General features: G+C 46.0%; 1 protein-coding gene and 1 pseudogene across 1 annotated transcript in view; one reads left to right on the top strand and one right to left on the bottom strand.

The window, feature by feature from the left end:
* The window catches only part of LOC141140044 (CD109 antigen-like), a 138159-nt gene that overhangs the window by 62664 nt on the left and 55540 nt on the right, over positions 1–19955 (bottom strand). The window contains exons 12-13 of the mRNA XM_073626806.1: positions 12228–12323; positions 6945–7007 (exon numbers count right to left, since the gene is read on the bottom strand). Of these exons, the coding sequence (XP_073482907.1) occupies positions 6945–7007; positions 12228–12323 (159 nt within the window). The remainder of the gene's footprint in view (positions 1–6944; positions 7008–12227; positions 12324–19955) is intronic.
* Positions 1806–1924, top strand: LOC141141691 (5S ribosomal RNA; annotated as a pseudogene).

The following is a 19955-nucleotide window of genomic DNA, read 5'->3' as shown; positions in this document are numbered from 1 at the left end:
CCACCTCTCCTAGGATTGCCTGCTCCACCCCCCTGGCATGATTGGACATGCTGAAGTCATGTGGTGACTTTTCTGGGTTTTGACTGGATGTTAGTGATCATAGCAGAAGTTCAGTGTAAGAAATACACAGGAGAAAATGCATGTTGACAAGGGGAGTGTAGAGGTGGGCGGGGAGTCTACTGACATCACGACTCCACCCATCGAGCTCCAGGCAACAGACCCACCCACAGAATCTGCAGTTTTTCGGGTCTCATAACAGACAGAGGGGAGACATTTGACATGTAAGGATACATGCAGGAAGCATGTATATCCTTATACATGTAGCACTAACTCTCGGTGGAGCTGCTGGTTTAAGCGAGCTTGTTACCTTCACTCTCGACACCCCTGCTTCACCGGCACCGGGTCTAGGGTTCCGTTGGGTTTACCTCTGGACGATAAAAACACCAACACTTGAGTACGTTTTCAATGCTTTATTGAACCAAGTAACGAAGGAAGTAGCAGGAAAGAGGCAGGAGGGAATCTGCAGGGAAGCTCAAATACCTTTCTTTAGGATTCTTGAGAACGTCCTTTAAAGTTGAATATTGTAATCGGATGCAATCCCCTTGTGGGACACAATCTTTGCTCGCCTGGATAGGCCTCTCTCACTTGCCTAGCAGCCAGTACGTAGCACGAACAAAAGTCTCTGCCACAGACTTGCTTGAAATAAACCTGTACGATCCTCTGCCACAGGATGTATTAATTTTTGCGGTGAATGTCAGACACAGTACTTGGACCTCTAAGCCAACCCGGCAGTACTATGCTGTAGAACTACTTTAGGATACGTCCTCCAACCAAGTCACCAGGCCCCTCTCCAGACCAGCACTCTGCATGATCCTTCCATGACGGGTCCTCCCCTGGGATCTTCTCGGTTGTCCAGCTTCTTCACTCTGGATAGACAGCTCAGGACCATTCCTCGGCTGCTGTGGTAGGCCCCAGACATGCCTCTGGGCCCACCCACGTGCCGCAGGGGCGCGGGCCTCCGGAACGGAGGTCCATGAGGTAGCACTCTAACGCATACCTGGCGGCCAGGAGGGCCAGCAGGTGGCTGTAAAACGAACCCCAAAACATGGCGTCTGTCCCATAAATACCCTCTCCCAGAATGCAACTCGGAGGACCACCTCCACCGAGTTGTCTCCGGGACAGAGGAGCACCCATACGCTTCGACACGTTGCCCTTCCAACACCAGCCAATGGTAACAGCGACACCCACCGGCTCAGTGTGGAACCACACGCAACGTCAGTCAAGCTGGAACAGAGGCAAATCTAACTCCCCTAAAGAGCAATTCACTAAATTTACCTATCAGATGGTAGATCATAAATCTACCAGCGCTACATACAGAACCACTATGGCAGTAGTTTAGAAAGGATGAGAGTGGGTTTACATCCACTTTAAGGTCCACTTGTGACTCTCCCCCATGTCATAACGCCAAATACACATGAACCAAAGAAAAAACTCACATCTGGGGAGATGGAAGATTTCCTAGCCTTCCATTTCCCCTTCCTTCCCCATCTTCAACTGTGGGATCAGCCAAAATGGAACAGCCACCTGACATGATCTCACCACATTGCTCCGTCTGTTGTTAAGATAATTCTAAATATAACACACGTAAAAAGAGAAGCAATCTTCACAAGCTTACCAAAAGGCCATCTACAGTCACATCACCCTGAAAGCGCCTGATCTTGTCTGATCTCGGAAACTAAGAAGGGTCAGGCCTGGTTAGTACTTGGTTGGGAGACTGCCTGGGAATACTGAGTGTTGTAGGCTAGGCCTACAGCCACATAACCCTAAATGCGCATGATCTCATCTGATCTCGGAGGCTAAGCAGGGTCAGGCCTGGAAAGTACTTGGATGGTAGACAGCCTGGGAATACCAGGTGCTGTAGGCTAGCCTACAAACACAATATATTACCCAAATTTTTTTGTAAAATATAAAAGATGATGTTACACTGAGTAAATAGATATCAAACATGTTGTGTTTAAAAACTATGCACACCCATGGAATGGCGATAAACTACAGCAAATCAAATTATCCATAGGCAACGTTTTAAAGTGTAAGTAAACTCCCCTATCATTTTCAGCCAAGAAAGCTGCCATCTTTGCCTCTGTTTAAGCTACAACTGCCATGATGCTGCACAAGACACCAGCCATTGGAAGGTTTGACAGTTTGGTTGAGAGCACAACCAATGGCAGTTTCACGTGCCGGAAATATAACTGTTTTATGGATGGGTTTACTTTCGCTTTAAGAGCCTTTACAGGTTACCAGTTTAGAGTTACACAGGACTGATGCTAGAATTATTGCTCTCACTCAGATGTTCACGGCGATACCTCACATGTGTGGAGCGATCGCTGTTTACATATGCGTGGGGGACTTACAAGATTGTTTGCATTTGCATGGGGGCACATTTTTTTAATTTATTTTATTTACACTGTACCTGTACATTTTTTCATTTGGATTATCTTTATTGCTGTTATAAGGGATAAACAACATCCCTTGCGTGAGCATGGGCTGTGACAGGTCCTCTTTTTGGAAAGATTTAGGGTCTATTAGGCCCCATATCTCTCTTCTGGCCTCCAAAGCAGCAAATGCTTATCGCTTTTGGTTTCGGTTTCTGATGTCACAGAAGGGGGTAAGGAGTAAGAATGAGCTTGGGCATGTTTGGATGGAACCCACCAGGAAGCCGTCACTGCACACTGCCAATCATAGGCAGCATGTGTATGTGCAGCTGCCGGTTGGGAAAATGCCTCACTGCCTATGACTGGCGGTGTGCTTTGGCAGCTTCCTGGCGGGTTCGAACCGACAACTTTCTGATGGCGGCCCATTTGATAGGCTGAAACGCGTCGAGGTTGATTCTTGTCATCGCTACATACTTCCGCCCCAACGTTCGTTTCCGGAAATTGAACACTAACCGGCAGATTTCCTGGATAACTTACCTGCTATTCACACCGGGTGCCAGGCTTTAGGCACCCTTACATCTGAGTTGACTACTATGTTTTTATATCTGGAATACATTTTTAAACATTATTGCGCAATGAGGTTTTTTGTCACCTCTATCCACATGAGGAACATTTATCCCAGGCAACGCCAGTCTAAAGAAGATCCACAGGGGCTTCCCCACATGTGCCTTTGACCATACTAGCGATAGTTGGTCCATTCTGAGGGGTGAGTTTACATCTATGTGGGGGCACCTTGTCTGAGCACATATCAAGTATGGAATCTCGCATCTATCTTTGAGCACGAGCACTTAATTTGGGACTTGGAATCTTTACTGTTCAATGGTTTAAGTCATTTGAGTTTGAGCACAAGCACTTTATTGGGACTTTGAAGTTTCAGCGACCTTACTTTCAGGTCGCCATAACACAATGCGGTTTATGTTTTTCAATTATGTTTTTTATATACCTTTAGCATAGAGCGTGGTTTTTGTATTTTCCATTTTTCGACCTGAACATGCCGGAGCCCATAACTAGTAAGGAGCTTCCGCTTCTTCTACTTTTCATAGTAAATGCGATCTGACCAGTCCCATCAGTATCGGGCTTCCCTATGGAACAGGAGAGCCCGGTAAAGGAGAGTGGCAGCAGGAGGGGGGGGACCCCTTCCTCCACATGTAAAAGTGATAAAGCTGCTGTATAGCTGCTCAGATCACTTTTACAAGAAAGAGAATCGGCAGCTGAAAAAAAAAGGTACAGGGATAATGGTTGTGGCTGCAACCATGATCCTGGTAAAACCACCTCAATATGAGTTGGTTTATATACGTACAGAGGTATTGAGTTAGCTAATCCTCAGGCAAACTCACTATCAAAGTAGATGTCTAACTGTGGCTAAAAGCCTTCCTTGCTCTCGATCTGTGAGTGAATGATCACTGGAGAGAAACCTCCATGTCTTTGCGATGTCAGGATCCTGTTGCTGCAGGGTCGCCCATTCATCAAGGGAATGTTTCTCAGCCACCAGCTGGAACTCCTGTTTACGCTGTACAAGGGCAACTTCAGATTAATTTAGACTCTAGTGTATGTCCTTGGCCCTGATTCTTGACAACTGCCATCTGTGTATACCTGGAAGTATTTAGAGTAGCTGGCATACACCAGGAAGGGAGCAGTTAATAGCTGCTCTTTAAGCATTTCATAATTCTTTTGGAGCGTTTTGCCATTGAGTTTGTATGGAAGGGGACAGCTTGCCCTTTTGTTGAGAAGAATTTCCACAAAGTAGCTGTGTAAGGGTGTGGCAATTCAGGAGAATTGAGGAATAAACTTCCGATAGTACCCCACCAGTCCCAAGAAAGAGCAAAGCTCAGTGACTGCCTTTGGGATCAGCCAGTCTCTCATAGCCTGAACTTTGGTCGAGTCCAGTGACACCCCTTCAGCCTCCACAACAGGAACCAGATTTTGGCTGCAAGCCTGCATGAGATGACATTTGGTAGGTTATAGTTTCAGTCCATACTGTGCCAATTGGGTGAAGATTTGGTCTAGGAGTTTATTATGTTCCTCAAAGCTCTTGAAGAAAATAAATAATGTTATCCAAATATATAAGAACAATATCAAAGTTGAGCACCCAAACATCTCTACATGAACTTTTAGAACATACTGAGTGATTTTGTTAGGACAGAGAGGTGGGAGGGACATGCAGAGTTCTGTAGCTCAGCAACAGGTAGGGCTGACCACGTTACTTGGGATTTTAGTGCAGCAGAGGCTCTGGAGGCTCGGTGTTTTCAGGCCAAACATGTCAAGACCCACTGGATTTCTGTCAGATCAGTTATTTTTCTGTGCTTGCCATGGCTTAAAAGTGGGAGTCTGCAATCTGTCGTTTGCGAGCCATCCGTTGACCGCCGGCAAGTGACGGGTAGTTTGCAAACACTTTCCAGTGTTGCCAACCCAGTTTTTTCCCCAGAGCGTTGCAGGCGCACACTCACCCTATCCTAAGCTGCACAGGTAGCCCCCTCCTGACACCCCAGACTTCCTGATTCCCCGGAACCATACCCTCCGGAAGCCACAGCCCTCTTGATGCCCCAGCACCATGCCCTCCTTACACCCCAGCACCCCAGACCTCCTGATGCACCAGCATCATGCCCTCCTGACACCGTGGTACCATTCCCTTCAGACCCCCTAATACTATACCCTCCTGACCTCCAGCACCATGCCCTCCTGACCCTCTAGTACCATTCCCTCCCGACCTCCCAATACTATGCCCTCCTGACAGCCCAGCCCCCCTGACCCCCCCCCCCAATACCATACTCTCCGGTTCTCCTAGTGCCATGCCCTCTTGACACCCCAACCCTTCCTGATCCCTCCTGTACTGTCCCCTCCTAATCTCCCAGTACCATACCCTCCAGTACCATGCCCTCCTGACCCCCCTGCATCGTGCCTTTCTGATCCCCCAGTACCATGCCCCCCTGACCCACATCCTACTGACCCCTTAACACTGCTCTACATCCTACTGACCCCTGCATACTGCCCTACATAGTACTGACCTCTTTATACTGCCCTACATCCTACTGATCTCTGCACGTTGCTCTACCTACTACTGACCTCTGTAAACTACCCTGCATCCTATTGACCTCTGTACACTGCCCTACATCCTACTGACCTCTGTACGCTGCCCTAACGACTACTGAGCCCTGGACACTGCCCTCCATAGTCCTTTTACTGGCCAGAAATCAGAGCAGATAACCAGGCCTGAAACTAGTAATATCAGCCTGTAGTACCAGATGTTCTGCTTTCATAATGAAATTAGGCATCAGACTTGTGGGGGTGACCAATTACTCCCCAGAAATGAAAAGAATTGTGCATGAAGGTGAATACTGAGTTTCTCACTGAAGCTAATGTTTAAGGTAGGCTGAGTTTATATTTTACAGTGACATTAGTTTTAGTAGATTTTTCTAGGCTGTCTTCTTCATGCCGTCTTTTTATTGGGGGCTTGCTAGTTAAAGTGGTTGTAAACCTCAGTCATGAAATCTAAACAAAGCACATATATCTGTTGTGTTTATCTATCTCTCTCCAAAGCTCTAAGTGTCATTTCTCTCTGGTGCTTCGTTCCTCTGTTAGCAGCATGTATTACTCCTGAGAAGTTTTCATGACACATGAGATACATTTGTGACGGGGGGAGGGAGCTCAGCACACAGCTTGTCTATTCAGAACACATCTCTGTTTCCTTCCTTCGCTCCTGTGTGCTGTGTAAAGGGGGTTTGTGCCTTTCCTCCAATCAGCTCTCACACAATGTAACTGCAGCTCTCAGCCCCCTCCTCTGTGATACTATCAGATGGAGAAGGATTTTAACACGATTCTGCACTTTTGAAGGGATGTAGGAAAGAGAAGACTGCAGATAAATAAAAATTATGCAGGAGGATTTGTTTCATCTCTGCGTATCATCTGAGGCTATTCACTTCACTGGGTATATGGAAGGGTTTACAACCACTTTAGCTTTTTTTTAAAAAGGAGGGGGCACTGCTCCCCGGTGATCTTTGATCTCTTCATTGTTGTCCAGGTAGATCTCCATTTCCTAAAGGTTGCCTACCCCTGCTTTAAGGGAATAAAACACAGAAAAAATGCATTTATTGCAACGATGTACTGAATATGTTTTTAATTTTTTTTTGCCAAGACATGCATTTTAAAACATCTAATACCACTTAAGTTAAAACAGCACATTACTGTACTATGGATAACCTTAGCTCATTCAGAAGACATAGAACACCACAAGGAAGTGTCAATTCCACTTTGCTATGCTGTTTGATTCAAAGCTATTATCATGAAAACATGGAAGAAAACTCCTGCTGTATAACATAGTTATAACAATTTAATTGTGCTAGATCAAGAGATGATGTCACAATCTGAAAAAAATGTTTGCACATTTTAATAACCAAAGCCACTGAAACCAGGAAAAAACATAAGTTGGCCAAAATATTCAAAAATTTTACATACCACATAATAAACACCTTCAGCTTTTGGATATGTATTAGCTTGTAAATGAAAAGGTGTCCCAACCTGTATGAAAAAAAAATGATTTAGAAGGTGCTGAAATCAGTGATTTAACATAGCAGCCAAGCAAATAGTAATTCAAAAGAAGACCAACAAACGCAGCATCTAACACTTCTCATGATGTGTTTACTTTAAAATTGAGTCCATCTTTAAGCTTTTTAGCTTTTGATAGTAGTGGAGTAGGGAAGGATTAAAACCTCTTTCAGGTGTTTATTACTGTCTGTGTCCCCCACTTGGGAGATTCCTTCACTCTATTAGTTCTAGGGACAGTTATCTCAGAGACAGAACATGAGGGCAAATCCAAACATTTTGAGTTGTTACCAGAACAAAAGGTGAAGTAGTGCCCATTCACACTAGGAATTCCATGTGCATGTTCCTGTGTGGGTTACATGCAGTTCTGTGCAGTCCGATTTTGCGCTGCACTACTTTTGGAAACGAACAGCAACTGGATCGCATGGTACTTATGTATGATCTGGTCCGGGCAAACACACTGCATTAGCAACCAGATTTTGGGGTGTCATTAAGTTAGCACTGACACCCACTACAGATTGAAAGGGCAGTGCGATTGTAATGTGATGTGGGAAACTGGCATGGAATGCTGGAATTGCATTCTAGTGTGAATGGGCTCTAAATCTTCCGAAGGGTACCCTTAGTTTGGTGACTACTGTCAGAGTTTAGTAGACGGGATCCTTTTGTAAAGGGATATTTCACCAATGGGGCACCGGCTTTAAACAATAACATGATTAGGGTTTTAATACTTTCCTAAAAAAAAAAAAACATCAAAAGATGATGGCTTGACATACCCTCTAATTTAGTTGAAATGGAAAATATTAAATTAATAACCTCTTAAAAGTGGAGTTTCTTATTAGAACGGTAGTGAGAGACCTTCCATGTTACGCAGTCACAACTTTAAAACTGCATGCAAATGCACTGCTAATCTGAAAACTATGACCTGTTATCACAACCCTGGTCACAAAGAAGCATGAAAAAGACAATATAAGAATGATTCTGTAAGAGATAGAGCTCGGGTTACTGCTCAGGCTACTGGTAGGGCTTGAGATATTATTCTGAAGAAAAATGAAAATAAAAAAAGAGATTTATAAAAAAATGATAAAACAAAGTAATATTTGCCTTTGAATTTCACATGGGATGTGAGTTATAGTAACCAGAAGCATTTTGTGCAAAACTTGAAAACTGAATAATGGGTTGTAATGTGGTTAGGTTTTAGGGAAGAGACAGAAATTGCTAACCAGTGTGTAGAAGAGTGTTGCAGTGTGCAGCAATATTTGTAATTCCTATTTATTGAACTGTAAAATGGTTTTAATGTGTACTGCATTGTATAATGTCATTCTGTGTTCTTGTTGTCTTTATGTCCAGCACAGATCTGCAGCAGCTTTTTCACACAAAGACTGTGGGTCCCAGCCAGCACAAAGCCAGCTCCAGGCAAGAGAAGTTGATAAACACCAGTGCTGCCACAATAATATAATTATAAATATCAATACATTGTCAGTGATTGTGGTTGATTTCCTAAAACTGAACTCCAGGAAAACACTGAAAAAAACAGTAAAATACATATAAAGGAAGCTATTTACCTGCCAAATGGTTTGACAAGTATATGAGAAATATATGCAATGTCAGCAAATACCCCCCCCCCCCTCCATTTGCATGCTTACCCCCCCCCCCCCCCCCCCCAGCATAAATTTCTTTTTGCAGGCCAACATTTTCCCTGGACAATAATTCACCATCCTCCCGCTGCTTAAATCCTCCCTCCTGGAACAAATCCCCCCCCCCAGCTCAGATCCTCTCTACCCAAATCCCCCCTCCTAGATTAAGCAACCCCCCCCCCAATCATCCTTATTAGCAAAAATTCTCCCCCCCAAAAAATGTACCCTCCTCTCCCCTCTCCCAAACCAACCATTCTAGCACAAACCCCCCAAATCCTTCCTCCTAACTCAAATGCTCTTTCCCCCATCCCTCAGCACAAACCCCCCAAATCACCCCTCCTAGCACGTGCCCCCCAAATGTCCCATCCTAGAACAAATCATACTCTCTGCTACCCCCTCAAATTTCCCCTCCCAGCACAAATCCCTTCCCTGTAATCCCCCCTAACACAACCCCCCCAATCCTCCTAGCACAAATTATTTTCCCCATCCCCCCTCTCCCAGCACAAATCCTCCCCAATCAACCTTCCTAGCACACATTCCCCATTATTTCCCCTCTTAGAACAAATCCCCCTCAAATGTATCCTCCTATAACAAATCTTACCCTGTCACCTCCTAAATTCCCCCTCCCAGAACAAATCCCCTCCCCACAATTCCCCCAGAACACATTCCCCTTCCCCTCTTCCAGCACAAATCCCCCCAAATCACTCCTCCTAGCACATCCCCTCCAAATTTCCCCTCCACTTACTTCTGTCACCCCTCAAATTCCCTCTCCCAGCAAAAATCCTCCCTCCTAGCACTAGTCTTCTATCCCTTACCCCCTACTAGCACACTCTCATCCCCAGCACAAATGTTTTTTACTCTGCCCACAACCCAAGGTCCCCAGCACAATCCTCTCCTTCAACAGACAGACCTCAGTCTGCCTCCTGGGTCCTCTTCATCTTGCAGGCTGCCTTTTAGACTTCTCCTCATCTTGCAGGCTGCCTTTTAGACTCCTCCTCATCTTGCAGGCTGCCTTTTAGACTCCTCCTCATCCTGCAGGCTGCCTTTTAGACTCCTCCTCATCTTGACAGGTCACAGTTAGGGAGGAGCCTAGGGGAAGCAGCATTGCAATACTTTTGACAGGCACAGGATCGTGGCACTGGGGACCCGCACTAGTGATGGCATTGGCTGTCACATCAGGACTTTATGAGTTAATTTATCCACCTCCTACCCACATTCTTTGCTGGGATGGGGGCAGGTAAACAAACCCTGAACAGTCTCCATCTGACACCCTTGATACCAGTGACCAGTGGCGTAGGATAGGATGCTGGAGAATAGGGTTGCCTTTTCAACACAACCCAACACAACATGACGTTTAAGCTGAAAGTCTGCTTTAATATCCAACAAGCTTTATTGCAAGTAGTGCAAACTCAGAAAGCCAGACTATAGGAACAGACCCTCTCCTACTCCTTCAATGTGCTTCTCCCCAACAGGGGATTATGCTGGCCATACGCTACACAATATCATTGTACAATCTCCTTCAGGCTGGGTTCACACTTATGCGAATTGGATGTGGGTTTCTCAGCATCCAATTCGCATGACAGGAGACTGTGACCGGGTCTGCACTGGAAAAGGGTCCTGTGCGTCTTTGGCTCAGGTTTCAGGTCCGAATTCAGGTAAAAATTTGGACTTGATTAGCCCCTGAAACGGAGAACAGGTTCGCACCGGACCCCCTGCTGCGAGCCGCTAGTGTGAACCCGGCCTTAGACTTACCAAAACAATGTAATGTGAGGACACTCCTAAACAATGCGTTGCATTTGTATAAAAGAAATAGACCCTTACACTATATAGTTCTTGGGAGAGGTAAAGTGGATTGTACAATCAGATTGTGTAGTGTATGGTCATCCTTAAATGATGGCCTGTGAGCTTGAAATACCAGTACTTGCATTACAGCTTGATGGATATTGCAGTCTGTTTGCATCTAAAGTACGCCCAGTGGCTGCTGTCTGACTGAAATAAGTCCCACCTTTGCCATCAGTACCTAAAATAACCATCATTGCTGTCACTAAAGTAAGTTCCATTGTTGGTGTTAGATCCCCCTCCCCCTGCAGTCTTCCATTCCCAAGCTGATTACAATGATGGGGCTAGGAGACCGTAGCACTATGGAGTCTGCATGCAGAAGGGGGGACTGTAGCAATGCAATAATGCTACTAAGTTCTGCCCCCATGCAGACACCATAGCACTACAGACCCCCAGCCATTCCATACAGCCACCCCTCCTCCCCCATTAGGCATCTGCATTACAACACAGGAAAACAGACCTGCTGAACCTCAGTGTAGACGCCTGGCATTCTCTGCTACACATGGACTAGGGGGCATGGCTGAGCCGAGACTGAGGGGGCGGTGTCCTTCTTTCTTTAGTGAATACAGCCACTAGGAGCAAAGGGGAGTGCTCAGTGAGTGAAAACACAGAGCAGGGCAACAGGGTCCTGCAATCATTTGTGTTGGCGATGGGACTGCAGGTGCTGTAGGAAGCACAGCCTGATGTGCTCTAGACTGCATGGTGGGGGGGAGGGTGCTACCATGTGATTCCCCCCTCTTTCTCCCATGTGAAGTCTGCCTCCAGGGAACCTGTCTACCCTTTGTCCCAGAGCCGCCCTTACCTTACTGTGCAGGAGCAACTTGGAGCCAGGAGTGGAGCTGGGAGGTAGAGCCGTTCTACACAGAAGTAGTTTCCTTCACAGTGCGCACCCACAAAGCATGTCATCGGTTGCCAGGATGCCAGCAGTCTTGGCAACCAATGACTTGAAAGAAGTTTAAGGGGGAGGGAGAAGCTGAGATGTTCTGCTGGTAGAAATCCTTACTGGCTGCAGTGAGGATACTCCCACTGAGTGAAGCCCAGTGTCATAACACCGGAACTCCAACCCAGATCTGTGGGACCCCAGGACTTATTTTAAATCTCGGGACAGTCCCACGGAATCCAGGATGGTTGGGAGGTATGCCCACTGGGTCTAAGACTGAGAACTGATCGATCAGATGACCGCTGATCGCTCAGTTCTTGGTCATTATTGAGCAGAGAGTGGTGACTGTCAATCACCACTTACTGCTCTGCCCCTCCAGCGCTCACTACAGTGCCGGTCTGGGGACGGGGAGGGAGCGGCTGGCTCAAACTCTCAGCGAGACGCTGAAAGACTAAACCAGCTGCCGGTCGGGCATCTGAGTGGATGCTGACCTTAAAGTCAAGAACCTTTCAGAGCCTAGAGTGGCTTTATGACTTCTTGGTCACAGAAGTGCAAAAATAAGTACACTCTTGTGACCCAGAAGAGAAGTATGGCCAAAAAAGCATTGGCCATACTTCTCTTTAAAATATATACTTTATTCCTGTATAATCAATGCCTAACTACATGAATTGCTGTTTTTACATCAGCATATGTGTTCAGCTTTAAAAAAGTAACTTTTACACCAAACAAGTCTGCACAGCTAGAACTAAGCTTATTGCTTTAATAAATCAATTATGTCCAAATTCTTCAACTAAAGTAGAGAAATAATTTTTGCAATTATTTTGATGTGAATTTTTCTTGTACCTTTAATGAAGTTTCTGATATGTTTATCTGAATAAAAGGAGTCACTACGTCTGGTATTTCGAAGTAGAGTGACTGAGTGGCATTCTGGTATTCAACCTACATCAGAAAAAAAAAGGATCAATAATTTTACTGGCCACACTCTCAGAAAACATTTTAGAGGAGGAATTAAGGAAGGAAGGAAGATTATAGGCAACCATTAACTTTGTCACTTTTTTTAAAATTAGTGTTAAGCTGGGTTCATACTTATGCAAATTGGATGCAGGTTTCCCCGTATCCAATTCGCAGGACAGGAGACTGTGACCGGCTCTCAATGGAGCCGGTTCACACATCTCCGGGGCGGCTGCGAAGCAGATTGCACAAGGGTCCTGTGCGTCTTTGGCACTGTTTCAGGTCCGAATTCAGGCAAAAATTTGGGCCTGATTCATCCCTGAAACAGAGAACAGGGAGGCACCAGACCCCTGCTGTGAGCTGTATCCGAATTAAGTGTGAACCCAGCCTGAATGTATAAAAATTTTCACCCCAGTTATATAAAAAAAGGAAAATTAACACCATTGCATAGTTCTAAATTTGAACAACAAACAAGATATAACAGAAATGTACAAGTATTTGTTATACCCAATCCTCACTTACATTTTTTGTAAAACAGTCTACCTGAGCCAGTGTATAAGTTAGTGAGATCTGTTGTGATAATTCTGACCTCTAATTGAAAAAAAGCCAGCCGAAATTAGATTATTTTTAATAGACCACACCTCCAATTCTCATTGCATCTATTTCAATAAATGGCCTCATTTACACAGGTGCTGAGGCCCATATACTGTCAACAGGATGTTTTTTTTCTGGTGTCTGGTGTCTGGTGTCAGGCAGCTCAATTGAAATCTATTAGGATGCAGGTGGGCTGCATGGACACAGCAGTTTGTCCTAATGTGATAGGTGTGCTGGTTGTGGGTGAGTGTGCGTTCCGAGCAGCGCATCCACACGCTTGTCACATTAGGATGTGCAGCCACGCCCAGACAGCCACTGAGTCCTAACAGATTTCAATAAGATCCCAGAATGCAACACCTGGGGGTTAGAGATTTCAGAAAAAATGGCCCATTCACAGTATACAAGCCTCAACGCCTGTTTGAACGAAGCCAATAACTTTTTTAGGGGGCTTTTTTTAAAACAGAGAGCGAATAATATCTGCATTTTAAAGTTTATTGATAAAATTCAGGCTGCGCCGTGGAGCCTGTGGTGCTTTAGGAATTGATATCTGCGTAACAATTAATACAAAGGAAGATGGGTAAGGCGCCGATTCGATTTATCATACACTATTATCAACTGATGCTGCTTCTAAAATTAGTGAAGCTAATAAACAGATGAAAAATAATAAAGTAGTGCAGTACAATTAATTAAATTAGTGTTTTGATATACCACTTCAGGTGAAGCACTTTTATTTGAAGCATCTAGCACTTTAATCTCACATGATGATTGGAAACATATAGAAGATCCATCCATTCATGTCTCACAGCAATGTTTGAGATATATATATATATATATATATATATATATATATATATATATGGACTTTCATTTTTTTGTTAACTGATTGCGTATTCACATATGATATCTGCATAACGCAGCAGAGAATAGGTCACTCATGGAACTGCTTCTGTTCCATGTCCCTGAAAAGATATTACCCTGGAGTCTGGAAGCCTAACATTTTTCAGTCTCTGCTCACCTCCTACAATATATCTACAATATCTTATCTCAGGGCACCCCATTCTAAAGTGTAAAAAACGAAACTAATAGTTTTACATACTGCAGCAACATCCACACACGTAGGACACCCAACATTAGATGTGATTGATTCTTCCAAAATAAACACACCTTTTCACATTGGTACTGACAAGTATTCCAGTGTTTCTCTTCTTCAGTTTCTCTCCCTCACTCAGCTAATGTGACCCCAGTGCTGACAGGGAGGGGTGGGGGGCCAAACAAGGATGCTGCACAGGCACCCAACATCCTCCTCATCAACCAACGACACTGGTGGCTCGAAGGTTGTAATAGTGCACAATTAAACCTGTGACTTGCTGTTTTTTTTTTTTGCATATATTTCCATTACAGTAAAACCTTGGATTGAGAGTAACTTGGTTCGAGAGTGTTTTGCAAGACAAGCTAATTTTTTTAATACATTTTGAGTTGATAAACAAGTGATGTCTCAATATACAAGTAGCGTCACATCACAACTGAGTATAAAAGAGAAGAGAGGCATCTCTAGTGCCGCGTACACACGAGTGGAATTTCCGACACAAAGAGTCCGATGGGAGCTTATTATCGTATATACGTGTGTAGACCTCATCGGACTTTTTCTGTCGAAAATTCAGAAGGACCTAGATAGAGAACATGTTCTAAATTTTACCGACGGAACAAATTACTATCGGAAAAACCGCTCGTCTGTATGCTGTTCCGACACACCAAAAACGACGCATGCTCTGAAGCAAGTACGAGATGGAAGCTATTGGCTACTGAACTTCCGTCTTCTAGTCCCGTCGTATGTGTTGTACGTCACAGCGTTCTGGGCAGTCGGAATTTGGTGTGACCGTGTGTATGCAAGACTGCTTGAGCGGAATTCCGTTGGAACTCCGTCGTAAAAACCTTCAGAGTTTATTCCAACGGCAAAACCGGTCGTGTGTACGGGGCATAAGTGTAGCATGACTATAGGATTCGTCAACTGCGGTCTTACACTTATCTTAAACCTATAATAACCACACAACGCTGCGTGACATGGGTTTTAATGGCCACAACAGCCCTTTATTAACAAAATATATATAACCATAAACAGAACAATTTTTAACACCAGGAGGGGGTCTTTGGGGTCCCATTTTTATCAATAACAACTGTGACCTCAGCTGTGCCCCAGCCGGCTCGAGGACATTGCGACTTTCTAATTTCTCTTTCCCATGGGACCTAAGTCCTGGGAGAACCACCAACAACCAACCAAGGTGGGATCCCATACCCTGTATGGGTCCCCCAAAATTTAATAAACTGTTTAATTCTTGACCCCCCCAAAGACCCCCTGACCCGCCAGCTGCTGTGACAAATTTGAAAGAAAACTATAAATATATATATATATATATTTTTTTTTTTTTTATAAACCCATAACCAAGTTTAGGGCGGGAGGGAGGGAACTTCTACCAACAAGGAATATTCTGGAATGATTTCCCAACAGCCTGTGCAACTACCCAAGCCCCTTTTCCTGCTCCACCCCAAACACCTGACCTGATCCTCCAATAAGGTAAGCTACGCCTTTTCTCCAAAACTAACTCAGTAAAAACTTAACCCTTGCCGACCTGTTCCTCCCATAGTCATGCCGACCCTCCGTCTAGATTTTCCTCCGGGTCCCACTTGACTATAGGATTCGTCAACTACGGTCTTACACTTATCTTAAACCTATAATAACCACACAACGCTGCGTGACATGGGTTTTAATGGCCACAACAGCCCTTTATTAACAAAATATATATAACCATAAACAGAACAATTTTTAACACCAGGAGGGGGTGTTTGGGGTCCCATTTTTATCAATAACAACTGTGACCTCAGCTGTGCCCCAGCCGACTCGAGGACATTGTGACTTTCCAATTTCTCTTTCCCATGGGACCTAAGTCCTGGGAGAACCACCAACAACCAACCAAGGTGGGATCCCATACCCTGTATGAGTCCCCCAAAATTTAATAAACTGTATAATTCTTGACCCCCCAAATACCCCCTGACCCGCCATGCGAGCTTGAGTGACACCTCACTGAAGCGAGTCCCTCCACACCTGCAGAGCCCTCTGAACCCCTTCCTGCAATCCTAAAAAACAAAAATCAGTTCCAACCACATTTAGATGTATGCCATCATCCCTCCAATACCTAATAGATAAGTCTTCTAGATCCCGATGGCGAACCACCACACCCCCAAGACGAGACACAAAACGCCCTATCTCCCTGTTGGCCTTTATCCAGGCTTTATTCAAGCGTTCAACAGAACGCGCATGTCGCCAAGTGTGTCGTGCCACTATGTCTGACCACACTATGATAACACCAGGGAAGTCACGCATCAGTCGCAGAATGTCAAATTTTACATCCCGAACAATGTCCCTAGCTGCCCGGACCCCCATATCATTCCCTCCCACGGAGAGCACCAAAACATCAGGAGGCCTGTCCACTCTAGAATAATAGTGGAATTCCGGAAGAACCCGTCCCCACATCATGTCTCTAACTCCCAACCATTTGCATACTGCTTCACTCCGGGGAACTCCAAGCTGTCTCCCTTCGGGCCGCGCATCCGCTCTGATCGCCCCCCAGAAGACATAAGAGTCGCCCAGAATCCACACCAGGCCTTGAGGAAAACCTATAACAGACAACCAAAGAAAACATATAGCCCAAAACATAACTACAACAGATCAATAACATCATGAAAAACATTATAGCATGTGCGGACGTACATAAATTTTAAAACGATCAGATTCCCACCTCCCTATGCGCATAAACATCTGTGGACTCAAACCCCAAAGAGCTGCCTCCGTAGCTGCCCCTACCCTAAAAGAATGAGTATTGAATTGAGAGGCTGGCATTCCAACCGTCAACAAACAGCGCTTAAAAATTGCCACAAACTGGAAACGCGACAAGGATGAACCATCCTCGTGCTGTAAAAAAGGCCCTTGCACGCCCTTCTGAACCTGAGCAAAGCGCTGAACAGAAAGTACCGGACACACCGCCTCCGGAAGCACCTTAAATAACGTCACATAAACCCCTTTGCCCAATTGATCAGTTTTAGATCTATTGATAAGGAGCTGAACGCTATACGCATTGATCTGCACCTCCGAAAACATCAAACCCCCTGCACCGCGTTTATTTTTGCTCACCAACTCCCCAATCCTCAAGGCTCCAAAGAAAGCCAAAGAAAAAGCTGCTGTAAACAGTTGAACCTCATAAGGCGAGGAACAAACCCTGGGCAAGATTCCTACCATATCCTGTAGCAGCCCAAAAGACACAGGGCGCCTGGTATCTCTTACCACGCGTCCGCGCCGGAAACCCTTCATGGCCTGACGCACCATAAAGTCCTTCGTAATATCCCGCAGGCCTTGTAGCTTATGAAGAAAAGCCAACGCAGTCAATCTCCTGTTCATTTTCGATACCGACTCTCCCTTGGAAAACTGCGTCCCAATCACATACAACAGTAAAAGCCTGTCCTGGTCCGAAACACAACCCCCCACGGAACTTACCAGTCCGTCCCATTCACGCCAAACCGAAGAGTAAGCCGCCCATGCTCCCGCACTCACCGAACGCCGTACCAAGCCACCAGTTATTCCAATGCCAGTCTCCACAGATGCGTAGGACAAGGAACCGACCTCTGCTCCGCCGCCGGCGCCAGCTTCCGGAACCTGTCCCACTGAAAACGAGACAAGGCATCAGCAATGGAATTCTCCACACCCGGTACATGCACAGCTTTTACAAAACAATTCAAACTCAAACAACGAAGGACCAAAAAACGTAATAAACGCACTACGGGCGGAGACGAAGCAGACAGACTAGACACAACTGCCACCACCCCCATGTTATCACAGTGAAAACAAACTCGCCGATTTTGAAAGCGAGACCCCCAAATGTCCACTGCCACCACAATCGGGAAAAGCTCCAATAACACCAGATTACTCAAGAAGCCCGCGACACGCCATTCCTCCGGCCACGCCTCCGCGCACCATGCCCCTTGACAGTACGCCCCAAAACCCAAACTGCCAGCCGCATCCGTGTACAAATCGAAATCAAAGGGCGACACCACCGGGGCCATCCACAAGGACCTCCCGTTATAGGTGGCCAGAAACTCCTCCCATACCCGCAGATCTGCCTTGTGTTCGGCCGAATAAAATGATGTGGCATTCGTACCCCCGAAGTAGCGGCACTCAGGCGACAGCAAAAAATGCGCCCCATCGGCATGATGCGGCAGGCGAAATTAAGCTTCCCCAGCAAAGACTGTAATTGCTTCAGCCTAACTTTCTTTGCCTGTAAGGCCGCCCTCACCAACAATCGCAAGTCCTCCAATTTAGCCGTCGGCAAGCGACACTCAATCATGATACCCAAGAATTGCATCTCCGTCGAAGGCCCTTCTGTCTTTTCCGGCTCAAGAGGAATCCCGAAATGCCGCGCCACGCCTTCCAAGGTTCGTAACAAGACCGAACAAACCGTGGATTTCGGGGGGCCAATACAAAGAAAATCATCAAGGTAGTGCAGAACCGAGCGCACTTGTGACTCTTCCCAAACCACCCATTCGACAAAGGTACTAAACGTCTCAAAATAAGAACAAGAAATAGAACAACCCATGGGAAGACAACGGTCAACAAAAAACTGCCCACCCCAAAAACAACCCAGCAACGGCTGGCTATCCGGGTGAACCGGCAATAAACGAAAAGCGGACTCAATGTCCGTCTTAGCCAATAATGCCCCCTGCCCATATCTCTGAACCCAACTGACAGCCGTATCAAACGACGTATAGGACACCGACGTCAAATCAGGCTCAATCGCATCATTCACCGAAGATCCCTTAGGATACGACAAGTGATGTATCAGCCGAAATTTATGTGGTTCCTTCTTAGGCACCACCCCCAAAGGAGACACATGCAACACAGGTATGGGTGGGTGATCGAATGGGCCAGCCATTCTACCCATCTCCACCTCCTTAGCTAACTTATCCATCACCACCTGAGGAAACTGAGAAGTAGATTTCAGATTCTTGGGCACAGAATCCCCAGACAAGGGTAGCGAACAAGGAATGCGAAAACCATAGGTGAAGCCCTCGGCAAGAAAAACCGCCGCCTCCCTTCTGGGATACCTACTTAGGTACGGCAGCATCTCGGACAGATTTACCGGCGTCCTCCCTTTTCGGAGCGGACTCACTAGATTGCAGCTTCCCCTTCTTGAAGCATTTGGCAAAACCGTGAGAGCCTCCGCATCCGGAGCACTCATGACGGAACCGACAGGTCGCGCCAAAGCGGCACGCTCCTTCGTTGAACTGCCAACAGTAGTTTTTTCGTTGTGAGGCCAGCTGCCCAGCGCCTGAACCGCCGCCCCCTCCTGGAAAGGGCTGGCCCGAAGCCCGAGCCTGCACCATGAGCTTCATCCAAAGCCCAAAATCCTTATGGTCCCATCTTAGCTGAGGCCTGACAGCTTTTCGCTGGCGAAACTGTTCATCATAGCGAAGCCATGCCAGTCCTCCATATACCCTATAAGCCTCCCCAATAGCGTCTAAATAGCAAAAAAGCGGAGAACAATTCTCCGGCTCCTTTTCACCTATGACGCTGGCCAATATCGCAAAGGCTTGCAGCCAGTTAGAAAAAGTCCTAGGGATAAGCCGCCAACGTCGCCTCTCCTCCTCCTCCTTTTTACTCTCATCTGCTTTACCTTTATCTATATTAAACTTCTCTAGCGGCAAGAGGGAGAATATCTCCACATATTCCCCCCGCCAAATCCTCTCCCTAACTTTGGGCTTGAGATGCACCCCTAACGGACCCTCGAAGCATACATAAACATCACCATGCGCTCTATCACCCAAACGAACCCCATCGTCCCCCGACTCCTTAGCATTATGCGACTCCGTGCCACTGACCCTCACCGTCTGAGAAGCAGACTCAACTACCGCCGAGGATAATGGGATCTCTGTATCCGTTTGTCCTTCCCGCTGGGACGCCGTGCTCACCGCCGGCGGCAG

Source organism: Aquarana catesbeiana, linkage group LG04, assembly GCF_042186555.1.
Source record: "Aquarana catesbeiana isolate 2022-GZ linkage group LG04, ASM4218655v1, whole genome shotgun sequence".
Classification (NCBI taxonomy): domain Eukaryota; kingdom Metazoa; phylum Chordata; class Amphibia; order Anura; family Ranidae; genus Aquarana; species Aquarana catesbeiana.
This window is presented reverse-complemented; position numbering and strand designations above follow the sequence as displayed.